The sequence below is a fragment of the Diabrotica virgifera genome, chromosome 7, assembly GCF_917563875.1.
Source record: "Diabrotica virgifera virgifera chromosome 7, PGI_DIABVI_V3a".
In the NCBI taxonomy this organism is placed as follows: Eukaryota; Metazoa; Arthropoda; class Insecta; order Coleoptera; family Chrysomelidae; genus Diabrotica; species Diabrotica virgifera.
The window spans coordinates 2,433,706-2,454,314 of NC_065449.1; the positions used below are offsets into that span (position 1 = coordinate 2,433,706).

Below are 20,609 nucleotides of genomic sequence, written 5' to 3' on the forward strand. Positions count from 1 at the left end.
AAGGCTGTTTGTGATTTAATTTAAGCGAACAGAAATGTTTATTTGTGAAATAAACATTTTTTCTACTGACAGCAGTACAATGTATTTTGAATTAAATAAATTACATACATTCTTCTTTTTGTGCCAATTAATTTAATTCAAAAAATATTTTTTTGGTCACTCTGTACAAATAATGATAATAATGTTTATATTACTGAATAGAGAATTGAACACACTTTCAAATGAGATATCACACGACCCCTATTCCCATTTAAAAAAATCATCGATTACGGCATCACGCTCTGATGGATGACGTCACGGAGTATGAAATTTATGCCAAAAAATTGCAATATAAAAATAAAAATGGACCTATTTCGGCATTTCCTTAAAATCTAATAGGTAACTATTGCCAAATATCGAGGTGGACTCTTCTCTTTGGCCCACCCTGTATACATTTGTATTCATTGTGAAATCTGTTGATAAAACATTAATTTTTATTTCATTAGACAGTTTATTTGAATTTTAATTACTTGCCCAAAACGCTCAAATTAATGATTTTTGACTATTCTTTCAGGCCTGTAACTCCTATATTATGACGTAAGTCTACAACTCTAAATTTTTTACTCCTTATTCTACTTGCTAGGGGCTAACATTCAGCCATATTTCATGCGTGCTTATGAGAGATATAAGGGGTCAAACTTTGAGATTTTTCAAAAAATTACATTTTTGAGATTTTTTTGAAAAAATTTACTCAAGTCTCAAAGCTCAAACTTTTTTTATTTAAAGTATGTACGTGTCTTTTCCACAAAAAAATTACAAACCAATATCAGCTTGCCTTATGCTGTTAAAAAAATGCTGAAAATGAAATTTTATCAGTTTACCTTTTCAAACTTTGAGGTCCATTTAAGGCCTTAAGGGTAGTTTGAAATTAAATAATGCTATAGGCTGTTTTTTTAGAACATACCTTTCTAAAAAGTTTAGTTTTTGGTTTATTGTTCTAGGACAAACCTCGGTGAAAATATTAGCAAAAGAGCGAAACCATGTTTTTCGTGAAAATTATCGATACGCTTTAACAAAAATGGCCGTCATCGGCAAAATAAATTTTTTAAAAATAAAATGAATGCAATTTTGTACTCTCTATAGACTGAAGTTTAAAAGGTAGAAAAATAAAAAATATTAAAAATAGTCAAGCAACCACCTTTGGACCACTTGGACAGCTTGGATTGACCCTAGTGTGAGGGAGGAATTTTTGTGTTATAGGTTTCCTACGAATCTGTAAAAATTTACCTGAGATAAGCGAATCGACTTTATAAACAAAATCATTGAATATTTTTGAATATATGGAGTATAAATACATTTTTAATTTCAGGTATGTTTCTCCATCTGGAGCTCCAATTGAAATGGTGATAGAGTTATATAAAAAAGCATTCGAGGAGTACAATTATGCAGAATTGCCAAATCCACCTTACGAATCTACTTACGCTGAAGAAAATTCCTTTGATCTATTATATCACATATTGGTACTGTATCAATCAAGAGCACATCGTTTGAGTACTGTTTTGAATTCAGCAACTCATACAGATAATCACCTAGATTACTGGTTAAGGTAGGTACATATTATTATATACAGGGTGTAACAAAAAGACAGGTCATGAATTAAATCACATATTCTGGGACCAAAAATAGTTCGGTTGAACATAACTTACCTTAGTACAAATGTGCACATAAAAAAAGTTATAGCTCCTTGAAGTTACAAAATAAAAATCGATTTTTTCCAATATATTGAAAACTATTAGAGATTTTTTTATTGAAAATGGATATGTGGCATTCTTATTGCAGGAACATCTTAAAAAATAAAATTGAAATTTGTGCATCCCATTAAAATTTTATGGGGATTTTGTTCCCTTAACCCCCCCCCCCAATATTTGTGTACGTTCCAATTAAATTATTATTGTGGTACCATTAGTTAAACAAAATGTTTTTAATAAAACTTTTCTGTCTCTTTGTAATTTTTTGATAAGTTAGTTTTTATCGAGATATTTTGTACATTTGTAAAATCCATTACAAATTTTTACATGGTAAGGAAGATTATAGCGACCTGGTAATATGTAATATGAAAATTTATTGTGAATTTGCATTTTTAGGTATATTTTGAAACATATTAATATCTCGATAAAAAATCGTTTATCGAAAAAATACTAAGAGGCAAAAAAGTTTTAAAAACATTGTTTTTAACTAATGGTACCACAATAGTAATTTAATTGGAAGGTAAACAAACATTTGGGGCGTTACAAAACCCCCATAAAATTTTTATGTAAACATTAAAAAAGAAGCCGCATCTCGATAAAAACTGGCTAATCGAAAAAATACTAAGGGGTAAAAAAGTTTTAAAAATATTGTGTTTAATTAATGGTACCACAGTAATAATTAAATTGGAACGTACACAAAAGTTTGGGGCGGTTTAAGGGAACAAAACCCCCATAAAATTTTTTGTGGAGTGTACAAATTTCACTGTTATTTTTTGAGATATCCCTACCATAAGAATACCACATGCCCATTTTCAATAAAAAATCTCTAATAGTTTTTGATATATTGGAAAAAATCAATTTTCATTTTGTAACTTCAAAGGGCTGTAACTTTTTTTATGTGCACATTTGAACTATGGTAAGTTAGGTTCCATCGAGCTATTTTTAGTCACAGAATATGTGATTTAATTTATGACCTGTATTTTTGTTACACCCTGTATAACTGCTTTTAAATTTCATGGCATTAGAATGTTTAATTCTTAGTTAATATATTTTATTATCAACCATATTATTTAACACAATTCTTTCAGCACTGTCTCTGCTTCTCTTCTAGTCTTTCTTTTCACGCATTTTATATACAGTGAGGACGTTTGAGTTGGAATAAATTCAATATTTCGAGAATGGACGAATTTGGAGAAAAATCCTGAGACAGATCAATTTTTATTTTTAAATTATGACTTTTTGGCATATATATCATACTAGTGACGTCATTCATCTGGGCGTAATGACGTAATCGATGATTTTTTAAATGAGAGTGGTGGTTGTGTGATAGCTCATTTGAAAGGCTATTTAATTCTCTATTCAGTAATATAAAGTTTAATATAATAATTTGTACAGGGTATTCAAGAAAATTAATTTTTAATTAAATTAATTAAGACAAAAAGAAGAATGTATGTAATTCATATAATTCAAAATACATTTTAGTGATGTCAGAAAACAGAAAGAAATGTTTATTTGACAAATAAATATTGTTTTCGATTAAATTCAATGTTAAAGCTGCCACCCACCTGTGTCTTAGCAGTTTGAGTTTGAGCATTGAATTTAAGCGAAGAGCAATGTTTATTTGTGAAGTAAACATTTTTACCTGTTTTCTTACAGCAGTAAAATGTATTTTGAATTAAATAAATTGCTTACATTCTTGTTTTAGTGTCAATTGTTTTTGTCCACCCTGTCCAAATAATGAGGTTGTGCTTTATATTATTAAATAGGGAATTAAATAACCTTTTAAATGAGCTATCACAACCCCTACTTTTATTTAAAAAAATCATCGATTACGTCATTACGCCCAGATGAATGACGTCACTAGTATGATATATATGCCAAAAAGTCATAATTTAAAAATAAAAATCGACCTGTCTCAGGGTTTTTCTACAAATTCGTCCATTCTCGAGATAATGAATTTATTTCAACTCAAACGTCCTCACTGTATAACTAGTGATTGTACCCGTCGCCATGCGACGGGAAATACAATCAATTGTCCCCTACAGTCGCAGCACTCAATTTTTTTTACTTCCTATTTTATCGTATCTCTCTTCAATTTTTCCTGACTTCCTCTATTTTTTTGACCCCTCCTATTTTTTTCTGTCACCTTCCAATTTCTTGTGACACCCTCTAATTTATTTTTATTATACATATATAGACATAGATTTCAAAAACGAAAGACAATAACTAACGGCACGTGGGACTTACGACAGAAGTCACTACTGTTTATAGCATGTTGTATACTATTGAAATTTTATGTCTGCTTATCACTAAAGTATCGTAGTGCTATCATGCTATATTCAACAAAACCAGCTTTGTACGACCTTTCATTAGATATCGCAAATCAGTTTGGCTGATTTTGTCTGCAGATATATGTTTAATGATGTACACGCCACTCACCTCCAAATTTAATTTAACTTAGAGCGCATAGATGCGCACTTTGCACTGAGGTTTGAAAAACCCCAGTGTTCATACGACTACAGAACAGATCACATCTTGCATTTTTGTCACTTTTAAACTGTTAATAAATACATAGCGTTTGTAGTGTCTTTTAATTCAGTGAATACAAAACATTACAAGCGTAAGCTTCAGAGGAATCCCTTGTGTGGGATATATGACATTTCTCAAGCATTAAATCACATTCATGGTAAATCGTTGGTATATAGGGATATTAAACTGTCCAATGTTATTAGGTACATGCCAACTATTTCCAATTAGCCGATTTTGTCACTTTGTCTGATTTAAATGTGTTAAATATAATATAGAATGTATCCATAATAGGGAACTTGCACATTTTTTTATTACATAATAATGTTTTGTTTAAAAATGAGATTTCCAAAAATTTAACGCTTCAAAAACTCATAATAACTTAGAAGTACAAATTTAAAATCTTCTGTGATTTAAAATAGTTCAAACAACCCGTGACGTCACAGATGTACTTTATTTATGTTTATATTTATGGTTATATTTAGGTACATTCTTGTTCTTCTTCTTTAGTTTATTGGCCTCCACCTACTTTTGTATTTGGCCAGCTCATTGTCGCGGAATAAGGGAAAAATATTTATATTCTAATGACATTTATCGTATGTTATGGTAATAATATATACCCGTTTGTTGATATTGGAGTTTGATAGTTTTTGAAGGAAAGGAAAGAAGGTTTACTATGGAAAATAAAAGAAAACACTTTAAGTGTTGTTTAGTGCCATTTTGTAAAAGTACAAGTTTTCTATGTATTTAAAATAGTTCAAACGATCAAAAACACTTGTGACGTCACATAGCTGTATTTTCTACTAACGTTATAATGTCTAATTTAAAATTATGTATTGTTGTGATCTTACTTTTGAAATCTAATGATGTTCTCAGATGTAATTTATCTTAATTAATTAATCAATAATTATCTCATTAATCAAACAGATCAAATACCAATATAGTGTCAATATCAGGGCTAAATTATAATATCAATTACTTACTTTCGTGGCTTCAAAGTATTTCTCAGTGGATTCCTAATCGGGATAGATAAAAGAGAGTAAAATAATACACACATACGGATTTCAATTAGAAATTATAAAAATCGTTTATTTTATCTAAATGGCAATAACTGCTTAATATTTCTTATATCTTATCTTTCTATCTTTATTTAATACAACAGCTACAAAAATGGGAATCTTATTTCTTTTTGTCTCCAAATTTATTTTATTTATAATGAACTATTATGATTTATCAGTAACAAATTGATTGAGGTTTGATGAAATTTTTATAGTGATTGTGTAGCTCAATTTTCAATGTGTTATTTAATACACAAACCATACATTCATGTCCTAACAAAATAGACTGACCTTTACTGATGATTTGACAATGTCTTCACACAAAACACGTTTCCTATTGGCTTGGGTTGCGATCCAAAGACTCGTCCAAGTCTTCCAGTAATGCCTCTGCTCCTTTGAAAACTACGCCTCGTACAGCCCTCGTTCCTGCCTTCTCCTGATGCCGTGTTCTACCTTTTTCAAACACTTCAACAAAACCGGGATACTCTAGACTCAAGGAGTTATATACTATCTCGACTCGGTCTATCACTCGTTCCACGATATCTTACTTTTTTTTTTTAAGAACAAAACTAACCAAACAGGGCGTTTCACTTTTTTGTACACTCTTCTCGAAAACTCGGCTTCGCCTCTCGATCGCTCAAAACACACTGACTCTCCTTGCTCATTAATTCTCCTCCTTCTAAAATACCCCTTCCAGCATTCAAAATCAACCAATCCCATGCAACTTTCAATTATCCGTATTTACCAACACAAACTTTCCTTTTTCTAAATATCTTAATGGATTTCAAGAAAAAATAATATTCCCCATTTCAATTTTACTTTCCACATTAATCCTCTTTACAAATTTAATAACCTATTATCTTAATGTTGTTCTGAAGCTATTTCCTTGTGGCATTTTTATGATTAATTATTTATATGGGAAATAAGCCACAATTAAAATGAAAAAAATAATTTTATTAACGTTTCGACGCCCAAATCGGGTGCCGTTGTCAAAATACAAAATATTACTAAAATAAACTAAAGTGTTGTTGCTAAGCAAAAAAATTCTTCTAATAATTTATTTAATCTCACTCATTTATATTGGCAATTCAGACATATATTATACATTTTAAAGTAGAAGACTTTAAAATGATATTGCCAATATTTATGAGTTGCGTTCCTGGGACGACTTACTGAAAGATAGTTCATTCGATTACATGAAATTAACCCCAACTCAAGAATATCCGTCATAAAAAATTATAGCATGTGATATGTCTTTAAAAAGACAACCAAATGCAACGACAGTAAAATTCTCGCGTTAGAGACCTCATAGTAAATCACAAGGGAAAACCAGGAAAAACCTGTGATACTATCCCGACATCGTAAGTATTTGGTCTTACATTAATTTACTCTCAAAAAATAATACCAAATTCTGACTTGTAACATGTTTAAATTATAAATATTATTAATAATACTAGATATATAAGTAATACTAAAATATGTACTAGCTCGATATTATTGACTTACTAATCTTGGTATTTTCTTTCTATTGACTTCCTCTTTCAGTATGGGTAACCACATCCTACTGCATTCTACCGAGGAATTTGCGACACAATTGGTTTCATTTAGCATAATTAGAGCCGCTTCTTTGATTTTTCTCTTTTTACTATCTGATTCTTTCAGGACTATACTTGAATCTCTCCACTGAATTCTATGTTCATTATCCCATGCGTGTTGACATATTTGAGATCTCTCAAATTCTCTATTTTTAATATAAGATTGATGTTCACTTATTCTAACGTCTAATGGTCTTGATGTCTCACCTAAATAAAATTGTTCGCATTCACAAGGTATTTTATAAATGCAATTTTTTGTTCTTTCTTGATCATTGTTAGGTTTAGTTTTAGATAGAATAGATCTCAATGTGTTTGTTGTTTTGAATGTTGTTGAAATGTTGAATTTATTTCCTATTGTTTTAAGTTTCTCGGATAGTCCTTTTATATATGGTATTGATATTTTCCTCGTATTATTTCTGGTGAATGTTGTAGGATCCCGTTCTAAGTTGTTCTGTTCCATTCGATCCAATCTTGACAATTCCTTATTTATAAACGATAAAGGATAATCATTTTTTAATAAAACAGATGTTAACAATTGTTTTTCTGCTAAAAAGGAATTTTCGTTAGAACAAGTAATTTTGGCTCTATCATATAAGGATTTAATGATTCCCTTTTTAACGTTGATGTTGTGATTTGACTTGTAATTGAGATATCTGTTGGTGTGTGTTGGTTTTCTATACACTTGAGTCTCATATCCAATATCCTTCTTTGAGATCAAAACATCGAGGAAAGGTAGGCTGTTATTGTATTCCTTTTCCATTGTAAATTTTATTGTCTCTTCTTGATCGTTTATAATATTCAGGAATGTATCCAACAATTTTGATCCATGAGGCCATATTGAAAACACATCATCTACATATCTCCACCATACTGTGGGTTTTAAATTTTGTTTAGAAATAATATTAGTTTCGAAATCCTCCATAAATATATTAGCCAATAATGGAGATAAAGAAGAGCCCATTGCTAGACCAAAATTTTGTTTATAGAATTCATTGTTTAGTTGAAAATAGGTATTATGGGTACATAATGTCAATAACTCCATTATAGCTGATACATTTAGTCTTGTCCTAGTTGCCAATGTATTATCATTCTCTAATTTCGTTTTGATTATGTTTAAAGTTTTATCTAATGGTACATTTGTAAATAAACTGTTTATGTCAAAACTTACTAAAATATTATTTGGATTAAATTCAATAGTTGATAATTTGTTTAAAAAATGTTTTGTATTTTTTATAAAAGTGTCATCATTATTAGCAAATGGTTTTAGAATGTTTAATAAGAATTTTGATAGTTCACTACAAGGAGAATTGATGGTACTACAAATGGGTCTAAGTGGTATGTTCGCTTTATGAATTTTCGGCACTCCATAAAAATGTGGTGTCTTACTGTAGTGAGGTGTCATTAATTTTCTTTGATAGTATGTTAGATCATTTTTAAATTTGAATAAAGCTCTATATATTTTGTTTTTCAGTGTCTTCGTTGGATCCTTCGTTAATTTGCTATAAGGTCCATTTGTAATTAGATCTCTAATTTTGTCCTCATATTCAAAAGAACAAAAAATTGCATTTATAAAATACCTTGTGAATGCGAACAATTTTATTTAGGTGAGACATCAAGACCATTAGACGTTAGAATAAGTGAACATCAATCTTATATTAAAAATAGAGAATTTGAGAGATCTCAAATATGTCAACACGCATGGGATAATGAACATAGAATTCAGTGGAGAGATTCAAGTATAGTCCTGAAAGAATCAGATAGTAAAAAGAGAAAAATCAAAGAAGCGGCTCTAATTATGCTAAATGAAACCAATTGTGTCGCAAATTCCTCGGTAGAATGCAGTAGGATGTGGTTACCCATACTGAAAGAGGAAGTCAATAGAAAGAAAATACCAAGATTAGTAAGTCAATAATATCGAGCTAGTACATATTTTAGTATTACTTATATATCTAGTATTATTAATAATATTTATAATTTAAACATGTTACAAGTCAGAATTTGGTATTATTTTTTGAGAGTAAATTAATGTAAGACCAAATACTTACGATGTCGGGATAGTATCACAGGTTTTTCCTGGTTTTCCCTTGTGATTTACTATGAGGTCTCTAACGCGAGAATTTTACTGTCGTTGCATTTGGTTGTCTTTTTAAAGACATATCACATGCTATAATTTTTTATGACGGATATTCTTGAGTTGGGGTTAATTTCATGTAATCGAATGAACTATCTTTCAGTAAGTCGTCCCAGGAACGCAACTCATAAATATTGGCAATATCATTTTAAAGTCTTCTACTTTAAAATGTATAATATATGTCTGAATTGCCAATATAAATGAGTGAGATTAAATAAATTATTAGAAGAATTTTTTTGCTTAGCAACAACACTTTAGTTTATTTTAGTAATATTTTGTATTTTGACAACGGCACCCGATTTGGGCGTCGAAACGTTAATAAAATTATTTTTTTCATTTTAATTGTGGCTTATTTCCCATATAAATAATTAACCTATTATCTTATTTACTAGAATATGAGTTATCGGTGGTTATTGACAAATCTTTCCACGAACACTTTCTTTTTAAACATCATTCTAATTGTTTACTTGAGTCGTATTGTTCCTGGGGTTCGTAAACACTTCTCCGAAACACTTTCTTAAAAACTACCTATACAAAATTTGTTTTTTTACAGGGTGTTCCAAATTTACATGCCCGCGGTCGATAAAAAACGAAAACCTTTATTTTTATTTTAATTTTAAATATAAGTATAGACTTTTATTTCTTATGTCAAATAGGAATATAACAGTATATACAATTTTGTTTACTTTGTTGGTGCAGAATGTAAACATACAACCATATGACGTCACGATGAGTTTTGGGCTAGCTGCAATGATTTGAATTTAGAATCGTCTTCAGGGGCCAAACGGAACACAAAAACAATTTTTTTATCTTTGATACATGTTTTAAATTATGTTCTGTTGTGATTTTTAACATTTTTTTCGAAGTTAAAATTTTATGCAAGTTCCCTATTTACATTTTCATTATTATCTTATATTTATGTTTAATTCATTAATTTTGTTAACTAATATTATATTATAAAAATAAAACTACTGGTTTGTGATGAGTAAAAGGACATTACCTATTTTATAATCTATCGTATTAATCATTTCATTCTTTATAAAAAGTTCTGAATGATCTAAAAATTCTAAAACAGAATTCAATTTTAACGAGTTCATATTTTTTGACACACCTTGTATATAACTGAAAAAATTTAATATTTTGATGATTGTATTTTGGGTTTTAGAACATGCAAAATTTTTTCTAAATAATAACTTTCTTTCATAAAATTAAAAATAATGTTTCCCATATGGTGCCGAATTAATTGAACACTCTGTATAATTGTATCGTTACATTTATTGCTTGACTCTAAATTCACAATTTTTCTGTCTTTTAGTTGGTTACTGCTTCAGCTGTTCCTCTCCTTAGATGTAGGCATCATGGACGACGCCGAAAAAAACAAACTCTGCAGCAGTTTCTCTAACCAGTTGGAATCCCTAGGGGAATGGGAATGGTCAATATTAGTGTTACTACATCTCAAAGACAACGCATTGAAAAAAACGCTGGTAATGCAAATTTTAGATAGGAATCTTTCTCCAGACGTCGACAAAGAAGGAATCAAATCAGAAAATAATTTAGTTAATAACATGCAGATACCACCAGAGTGGATCCATCGTGTGAAAGGAGAAAAAACATTGTTGAGTCAAAGATATTTTGAAGCATTCAATCATTTTGCCTATGCCAAAGATTACTGTAAAGCAAATGACATTCTTGTGGAACATTTGCTCCCTTCGTTGTTCATTAACGAACAATACGACATTATCAAACTCTTGATTAGAGAGATCGAAGACGGATCAGCAGATATAGAACACTGGAATAGTGAAGCTGGTCTCTTTAAAGATTTTATGGAACTTCAAGAAAGGTATGTTTCTGCCAGCGATAATCTGAAACTACAGATGAATTTACAGGACATCAGCAACAGAATATCCAGTTTTGTACCTAGAACGAATCAGCAAAAGCTATGTATTGCTGAAATGTCGAAAAGGTGTGCTTCAGTGTATAAAGAATTTTGTAAGAAATCTCAATCGAGTCTGTTTAGAAATTCCTATCTAGAATTTATAGAAAGTTTGAATATGCCGCCAGAATTTAAACAGAATGAGGCTTTATATTCAATTAACGAAATAGGGGCTAAGTGTTAATTTTAATTTTGTTGGTGTGTTGAAGCAAAAAAACGATTTTTTTTAAATTTTTTTATGAAAAGAGTGAATAGCCAATAGTGCCATACATTTCATACTACCGCAGAACTTGCAATAAATGTTTTAAAATGTGAAAATTAAATGAATATACTTATATTTTGAAAACTATGGATCATTATCTCCAATTATTATCTTATTTTATTAAATTATAATCTTTTTATAATGTCAGCCTAAAAGTTTTGTATATTATTGTAGGATTCGTTAAAGACAATAGTAATAAAAGTCCGTGTAATGTTTAACAGTTTTAATTAATAAAATAAATAGATAACTAAATTATAGATGCTATTAAATTGACGAAATGTAAAAGTGTTTGTCTAATTGAGACCAAAATTTACGTGTTTTTATAAAAGAAATGTATTTGGAAATAATTGCGTCTAATCAATATTATAACCGGCTTATCATAATATTCGTCTTAAAGCGTCTCTTTGCGTCTTAAAGCGTCTTTTTATATTCTCCCAAAGAACAAGTACATTTAGATCCTGATGTTAATAAAATCGACTGCTTATACAACCCCCACGCTAAATAAAATTCTCTTACTGCTAATCTCCCTTTTCCGTTTTTTTCTGAGAACCAATCCATTAAAATTGGTTCAAAGTATGTACCGACCTTTTCCAATAAACGAAAGCTATAAAAATTAGTCAAGCCGGCTACTTGTTTATCTTTATGTCTTAAAGACGATTGAAAATAAACACAATCTTCTCATTAAACTACCCGTCGATTAGATACGCCCACACATCTGTCCCTAAGAGCGTCGACGGACACTGGTTTCATGTTTTGTAATAATTATTAAAGAAAAAATTATATAGGGTGAGGCAGATAACTGGCCTATTAGAAGTATCTCAAGAACTAAAGGCAACAGAATCATGAAAATTGGAATAAAGGGGTTTTGAAGGATGATCTATTAAATGAAAATATTTTCATCTCTTTGCAACTTCCGGTTATACCGGAAGTTGCTAATAACTTCGTTTTTTTTAATGGAACACCCTGTATATTTTTACATTTTTGGATTCTCTTCGATGTCTTCTTTCTTAAAATATAAGGTTTTGTAATATTATACAGGGTATTTTAAAAGGTAATTACGTTTTTTTATTAATTTCGTAGCAATATTCACACCCTGTAGATTTGTAATAGTTTGACATCTAAAACTCTACTTACGTTCAAATGATTTTTAATATACTCTACTATTGTTAAGAATCATTAGTATACGCTGTGAGCTCGTACGTAGAGGGGATATTTACAAATTCGCGAGCGCCAATAGTGGCAAGTCTGTAAACGTTTACCGGAAATTTGACATAAATGTCAAAGTGATTAATTTAAAATTAAAATTAAAAACGTTAGTTATAAAAAATATTAGTTGGTCAAAGCTGTGGTATATATTTTTACCTTAAATATACTTACGTTTTAAATACTGAATTTAAGTTTTTTTAATGTTCCGTAATATGTAATTATAAATTAATATATTAATCTTGGCGCCATCTACACGATAATTGTGAAAGTATCCGAAGTAAGAAATTTATCAATAGAACGTCAAAATGATTAGCAAAATCTTAAAAAAATCGATTACAATTTAATTACTTTTTTGCGTTGTAAATATTAAGCGATAACAATTAAATAATAAATTTAAAAATTACCGGTGAAAGTTGATTTAGTAATCCGCTAAGAGCGCCACCAGCGAAGCTCAGAGCGTATAGCTAAATTTTTAATTTTAGTATACAGGGTTGGTCGAAACTCGGAATGAGTATTTTCTGAGTTTTATTAAATGGAACACCCTGTATTTTTGTATTGTAGTGAAATGATATTTTATAGTACTTTTTTATTTCTTAAGCATTCCCTATACCTAACTGCTTTAATTTGTGAGTTATTGGTGATTCAAGCTAAACACTAATTGCAACAAAAAATACGTAAAATTTTATTAGGTTGGCCGTGAAAATACTCAATCCCAGATAATTTTTCAGAAATAAATACATATTAATCCAGACGGGTCCTTAAAATTACCAATAATGGTTTAGCTATCGAAATAACTACTTAGTTATGATTGTTGGTACGATTAACAATTAAGCACAAATTAAAGCAGTTAGGTATAGGGAATGCTTAAGAAATAAAAAAGTACCATAAAATATCATTTCATTACAATACTAAAATACATGGTGTTCCATTTAAGAAAACTCAGAAAATACTCATTCCGAGTTTCGACCAACCCTGTATACTTAAATTAAAAATTTAGCTATACTAATGATTCTTAAAAATAGTAGAGTATATTAAAAATCATTTGAACGTAAGTAGAGTTTTAGATGTCAAACTACTACAATTCTACAGGGTGTTAATTTTGCTACGAAATTAATAAAAAAACGTAATTATCTTTTAAAATACCCTGTATAATATTACAAAACCTCATATTTTAAGAAAGAAGATATCGAAGAGAATCCAAAAGTGTAAAAATATACAGGGTGTCCCATTTAAAAAAACGACGTTATTAGTAACTTCCGGTATAACCGGAAGTTGCAAAGAGATGAAAATATTTTCATTTAATAGATCATCCTTCAAAACCCCTTTATTCCAATTTTCATGATTCTGTTACCTTTAGTTCTCGAGATATTTCTAATAGGCCCTTTATTTGCCTCACCCTGTATACAGGAGTTTTAAAAATTAAGATAAAATATTTACAACTCTACATTATTGTATCCCTTTCACAAATGAATTCATTTTTTATATGGTATAGACTAGACATTTAGTCATTCAGCCAGTTACAATAGATTCTTCAATCAGACAAATACACATAGTACTGTCGCCAGGGGGGTACAACGGTCTCCTTTATTTAGATGGACTTACCCAAGTTTTTTATGTATTTTGACCACTTAGAACACGAATTTTTTGGGTAACAGTTGATCAGGATGTCGATAAGATTGTTATAAACAAAGAACTTGCAGAATTACATAACGGCGATTTTTCGCAACACAAAATATTTTTTTGTATTTTTTGGGCCATTCTAAGCAAAAAATGACCTTACAAGTTTTTTTTGGTAGCATAGTTTTCGAGATAAACGCGCTTAAACTTTCAAAAAATCGAAAAATTGCAAGTTTTGTACCATAATAACTTTTGATTAAAAAATAAAATAGCAATTCTTCTTACAGCATTTGAAAGTTCAAGTCAAATTATACCGGTTTTGATCCGGTCTTCCACCTGGTCCTTAAATCGTACTCTGAGCCTACGTCTTTTCCTCACACCATCCGGTCTTTGGTTATAAATGTGTTTTGACGGCTCTGTACAGGATTTATATTAGCATTCAAAAATAAGAACAATTCATATCGATTTAATTTTTAAAGGTCATAAACAAACATTATTGTTTATAGTAAAATAACTGGGTGACAATGTAGGCTTATGCCAATCGGTTCGAGAACACATCAGTCAGCGATTTTGATATTATGAGTATTTCACGGTCACAATCGTGTCGTCAAATCATAACAAAACAATTACGAGTTTATTTATATATACGGAGAAAGTATTACATAGATCATTCTTTATTCATTATTCATTATTTAGACATCAAGTAGTTAGAATATAGACCTTGCCCACCAACTCGTTACTGGTATATTTAGTGTTGGTAAATAAATACATGTTTGATAAATAGTGTTTTACAAATCAACCCCCTCGTCGGGGGTAAACAACCCCAACCACCATAGCTCCTTCTCGTTCATTGGGGGTGGAATCACCTCATCCCCTCCCCTAGATCCGCCACTGTTCAGTAGTATTCTAAAGATAATGAGGAGCTTCAGCTTTGCTGGTATTGGATAACTGTGAAGCATTCATGAAAACATGATAATTCTTACATCACTCTAGTAGCACATTTTATATCGCACTACTTTATTTTTCTGAGGACTTTTCGCAGATTTTCTGAAGACTAAAATACGATGCATCTATTTTTGACCACAAATTCATATACAACACGCAAGTATGCATGAAGAAAATGATTCTTTCTTCTTCCAATAATAAATATTTTCGTTAACTTGACCGTGAATTAGTGCACTTACCGTAAAGCGAGCACTCGAATCCAGCAACTTCAGAAGTCTGTAACTCGAGAATAGTAGTTATTCAGACCCAGGTCCCATGGACTTTTTTAATCTACATACCGAGAAGTATCATTGACCAAATTTTCGTAAATTTGACCGGGACCACTTTTCCATAAGGAGTGTTGCGGGGTCCTTTTCAGATTGCTATTTGGTGTGAGTTTTTATTGAATCTCACCCCAACAGTGGCGAAAAGGGTTTAATTATTACCTTTTGCCTAATTGGACATAAGTGAATATTTTAGGACCACACGCATATGTCCCAAAGCAATAGAGTCCTTCGATATTAACAAACTAGTGAACTTTTAGGGCGAATGGGTTCTAAGAATTTATTTGGTCTGGTTTTATAGTTACTAATAAACACGATATGAAGGATTGTGCAAACGAGAAATAAAAGGGTTAGCGAACAAAACATTTATTAACAACAACGAGTTTAACAAATATGCGGAATTAACGACAAATTGTCCTAATAGCGAAAGAGAAAGAGTATTTAATCTAATTATTGCGGAAAGCGTACCGTATCTTCACGAACTTAGAGAGGCTGGCGAGAGACTTCTAAAATTCTATTCAAATCACTGCCTTAATATCTTAGTTTACACTTTTCTGCCTGAAAAGGACCACACACATGTAATGCCGCATTTATACTCAGTTATTGCTACTGCCGCTGCCGTTGACGGAAATATTGCCCGAAATACGATATCAACGCGATTGAGGTGTTTACATCAGTTCCTCGCCAATGTCCCCACAACTCATTACCGAACGACTCACAAGAAAGGAATGTGACAACAACATCGTCTTGCTCCCTTACTCACTTGCCGCTTTGCCGGCGGCAAACCCGCCTTTGACTTCTCTCCTTTGACTTCCGTCACTAGAACCGACTTTTTGGGTATGTAGGTGCAATGGCAGTAGCATGACGAGGAGCAGCGCGAGTGAGCTATTTACACATTCACGCTGCCCACTTCCCTGTCGAACAGGGCTGAGTATAAATCCGGTATTATTCTTCTTTGGCAAAGCGACATGCCTTTTACCCCGAAGACGATAAATAGTAAACATGTCTATTTTATCAAAACAACACAACGCTAACACTTAAGTTTTCAGAGAATGAATTCTTTCAAACAATACAGATTGTCCCAACAGATTTACAAGAGAGATTTATAAAAATGCGAATTAATTTAACTGTTGTTTTCACAACACTATTAATAAACTTTTTTTGGTACGCGGGATCCAGGACTATAAGCTAGTATCAACTTTATAAATGAAAATTATTTTTCCGTTTTGCTTAAAAAATAATAGTAACTTTTATTGATATTGATACGTTGAGGTAAAAGATCTAGTTTGTCACTTCTAAAATGCAAATTCTACAATTTAACAATAGGGCTCGTTCTCTCTTATACAAGTTTAAATTTTATAAATTTATTACTGATAGGTGTAATATAAAGAAATCGTTTTTTGTAATTATTGTCTACTTGTATATAACTTTAATTTAGTTCATTAAACGAAATTAGAAGGTAAGCTAAGTTCTTAATTAGTGAGTAACTTTACTTGTAGTGTTCGATAAATCGGAATCAAAATTTTGAATTATGTTATCTCTGTTTTCGAAATAATTAACTAATTTGGAGGTGTTCAGATATTTTTTTTTATATATTATTTATTTATTTATTTTTAATTTACAATCTACTTCAATAAAGTAATAAAAGTAAATATTGTTCTGAAGCTATTTCCTTGTGGCATTTTTATGATTAACTATTTAGATGGGAAATAAGCCACAATTAAATTGAAAATATCATTTTATTAACGTTTCGAAGCCCAAATCGGGTGTTGTTGTCAAAATACAAAATACTACTAAATTAAACAAAAATGTTGTTGCTAAGTAAAAAAAAATTCTTCTAATAATTTATTTAATCTGACTCATTTATATTGGCTATTCGGACATATATTATACACTTTAAAATAGAAGACTTCAAAATGATATTGCCAATATTTATCAGTTGCGTTCCTGGGACGACTTTACTGAAAGATAGTTCATTCTATCTATTTTTTTTTTATTTCTTCATGGCTTATTTCCCTTCTAAATAGTTAAAAGTAAATGTGATGTATGTTCTTGCCCCCCACCCCACTTCCTAGAGGTGGAGTGGGTGGCAACTTTAAAATCTTAAATAGCAACCTCTATTTTTTATTACAGATTTGGATTCGTCATGAAAAATTAAGCAACATTGATTCGAAACATTTTTTAGAATCGTGGATAGATGGCGCTATTAAATCGTCCTTTTCCAGTTATAGCGCCATCTATCAACTATTCTAAAAAATGTTTCGAATCAATGTTACTTAATTTTTTATGACGAATCCAAATATGTAATAAAAAATGGCGGTTGCTATTTAAGATTTTAAAGTTACCCCCCGACTCCACCTCTAGGGGGTGGGGTGGAGGGTTATATTTAGTGTTGTTCGATAGGTTTTTGAAAAATATTAAACATGTTATTTTCTGGTTTTTCATTTGGAAGTGTATTTCTCGAGATATTAGACCGTTTCTATAATTTACCTATGGTATCACGATAAATGGTTTTTTCCGATTATAACGCCATCTATCCATAACTCTAAAAATGTGTCGAATAAAAGTTGCCTACTTTTATATAATGAATCTAAATCTACAATGAAAACTGGAGGTTTCTATTTAAGATTTTAAAGTTGCCCCCCATCCCACCTCCAAGGGTTGGAGTAGGAGATCGTGTTTAATGTCATTGGATAGATTTTTAAAAATGTTGAAAACGTGTATTTCAGTTTTTCGATCCGATGTTTAGTTCGCGAAATATTCGACCATTCCGCTACTTTTGGGACACCTTGTATAATTTTTGCGATCAGTTTAGAGTACCGATGATCTATACGACTTTCGTCTGACGTTCTTATTACTCTGTTATCGAAAATCTACGAAATTCTGGACCAATGGTCGGTTGTATTCGACGGATTTTTGTATAATCCCTTTGAGAAATGCAGATGATCGTAAGTGCCAAAGTTTTTCCTAAAACCTGCCTGTTCCCTAGATTGGTAAAACTGAAATTTTGTTTCCACTCTATTTGTTTATTATTCTTGTGAATAACTTGTAGAGGCGGTTTAACAGGTCATGGGTCTATAGGTCAGTCATTCTCGAGGTCTGTGATCACCCTTTTAAAAATGATTTAGACATATGTTGAACAATTCCTTTATATTCTCTAAAAGCTCACTTCTGTAACGTGAACAGTCGCGTGTTACATTCTATCTCACAATACGAATTTACAATAAATTTTTATTTTATAGTATTTTTATTTACTTGCTATGTTAGAAATATTATTTCTAACAATTATTAAAGCTAATTGGCTCTCCCTAAAGCCATAAAATTCCACAAAAAGAAGAAGAAAAAAAAAATAGCTGCGCATTACTACACCATTCCTCGAGGAACTTACGAATTTTTTTCAAAATTGCAAAATTTTTCATCAAGTTATCGCGAAAAAGGAGAAAATGTTAGATTTTATCTAACGGCGCGACGGCTCGCGGGTTAAGTATTACTAGTCTTATTTGTTAATCAGATAGAACTTAATAAGTGAAATAAATTGAATTGTGTTAGTGAGGGAGGGTACCTTTTAATTTATTTATCCCGTCCATAAGTGGAAACTTTGATGCGCCACTGTCGACGCATGTGTTTCACTATAACGTGACGGCACAGTGTCCATACGTTTTCTTTTAGGTTCTACTATTCAAGTTTAGGCTCTTATCGTGCCTAAAATGACTAGCAAATTTCACCTATACTGGCTGTTAGTGTAATAGCGCGTCAATTCATTCTCATTAGGCTACGCCAACCCACTATTTTTTACTCGGAACGCAAAATACTCTTTGTTTATAACCCTCCTGTTTAAATAATTTGTAATATTTTTTGTAGCTAAAAAATTTGTTGAAAACTTTGACTTTTCTTATAAAAGATTTGTTAATTTCAGTTCTTAATGTTGTTATTTACGTAACAGTGATTTAAAAAAAGGGGCCGTCTCAGCCCCAGAGGGTGGTAGGACATTTAATTTTTTTAAAGTTGTGTAACTTTTTTAAAAAAAATTTTATAGACTATTAGTAAACATCTTAACGAAGGAAATAAGCCCCAGATCATTTAAATCCAGTCAGCCAAATTAACCTGACAAGCCTCAGAAATTATCTCGTTTTTCAAAAATTTTTATAAACAAATTCAATTTCACAAAAACTATTTAACAGATCTGGACCATTTTTTGCACACCATTCAAACATTTTTAATACCCTCAAGGTTAAAACAAATTTTAATCAACAATAAAATTGTTATTAACAATATCCAAAAACAGCGATTTTGTCGTCCGTTTTGCAATAACTTTTGTGTTTATTAACCTATTTTCATTTAGCGTATCTTATTCGATAAATCTTTTTTATCTGAAAAATTACCTGTGAACGTCAAATGTCTAAATAAACAAGTTTTTAAGTTATGAGCAAAAAACTAAGTTTGACGTTTTTGTTGTTAATTTAAAAATTGTTCCACTAAAAAATTGATGAATCCCAAGATGGTGGTCTTTTTGTAATATCTCATACTACACATTTCAACTGTCAAACCCTGTCCTTTCAAGTATATCGACTAAAAACCTAACTTGATTGGTCTATATATCCATCTTTATCCTTTAATTTCGTCATTTATCGAACACTAGACTTGATTCATTTAAGATAATATTTGTATAGTATGTATCATCAAATCAATAAAATTGTGATTATAAGAAATAATAATTAGATATTAAATATTGCAAAATTCAGGATAAAATAAATATATACTTTCTATTAGAAATATTTCTTATAATCAATTAATATACTGTCTTAAATGAATTAAATTTAGATATTATTACTCCATTTGTGATAAATACAAAAAAGATTAAAAATTTAACAAAAACATGTTATTTTTGTATTCTTTATTATCTACTTTTACTTAGAAGAATCAATGCTGACTACAAGACTGAAACAATAATTTTACTACTCCAAAAATATAGTCTTTCGCAATAAAATGTTGATTCCTTACAAATAAATAAGAGGCACAAGTTGATTTTTCTTAATTTACTATTATTTAATACTTTATTTAAAATTAGTTGTGTATTGATTCTTCCCTCAAACAATATTTTTTTACAAAAAGTTATACTGTCAAAAAGATTTATGTCCATTTATTTTTGTAAATCGCCGAATATTTTTAAAGTTTATCATTTTTTATGGACTTAAATTAAAAATCATGTAATCAACAGAATTTTATTATACAACAGTGTTGTTTTTCAGTTAAATTTGTGATTGCTTTTAAATAAATAATTTCGCG

The 20,609-nt window shown here is 30.4% G+C and overlaps 1 protein-coding gene across 6 annotated transcripts in view; it reads left to right on the forward strand.

Annotated features, from left to right (window-relative positions):
- Positions 1-11,450, forward strand: part of LOC126888365 (nuclear pore complex protein Nup98-Nup96) — a 140,197-nt gene extending 128,747 nt beyond the window's left edge. For all 6 annotated transcript variants that reach the window (XM_050656547.1, XM_050656549.1, XM_050656550.1 and 3 more), the window contains 2 exons: positions 1,349-1,585; positions 10,353-11,450. In XM_050656547.1, the coding sequence (XP_050512504.1) occupies positions 1,349-1,585; positions 10,353-11,154 (1,039 nt within the window). In that variant the 3' untranslated portion in view covers positions 11,155-11,450. The remainder of the gene's footprint in view (positions 1-1,348; positions 1,586-10,352) is intronic.
- The last annotated feature ends 9,159 nt before the right edge of the window (positions 11,451-20,609 follow it).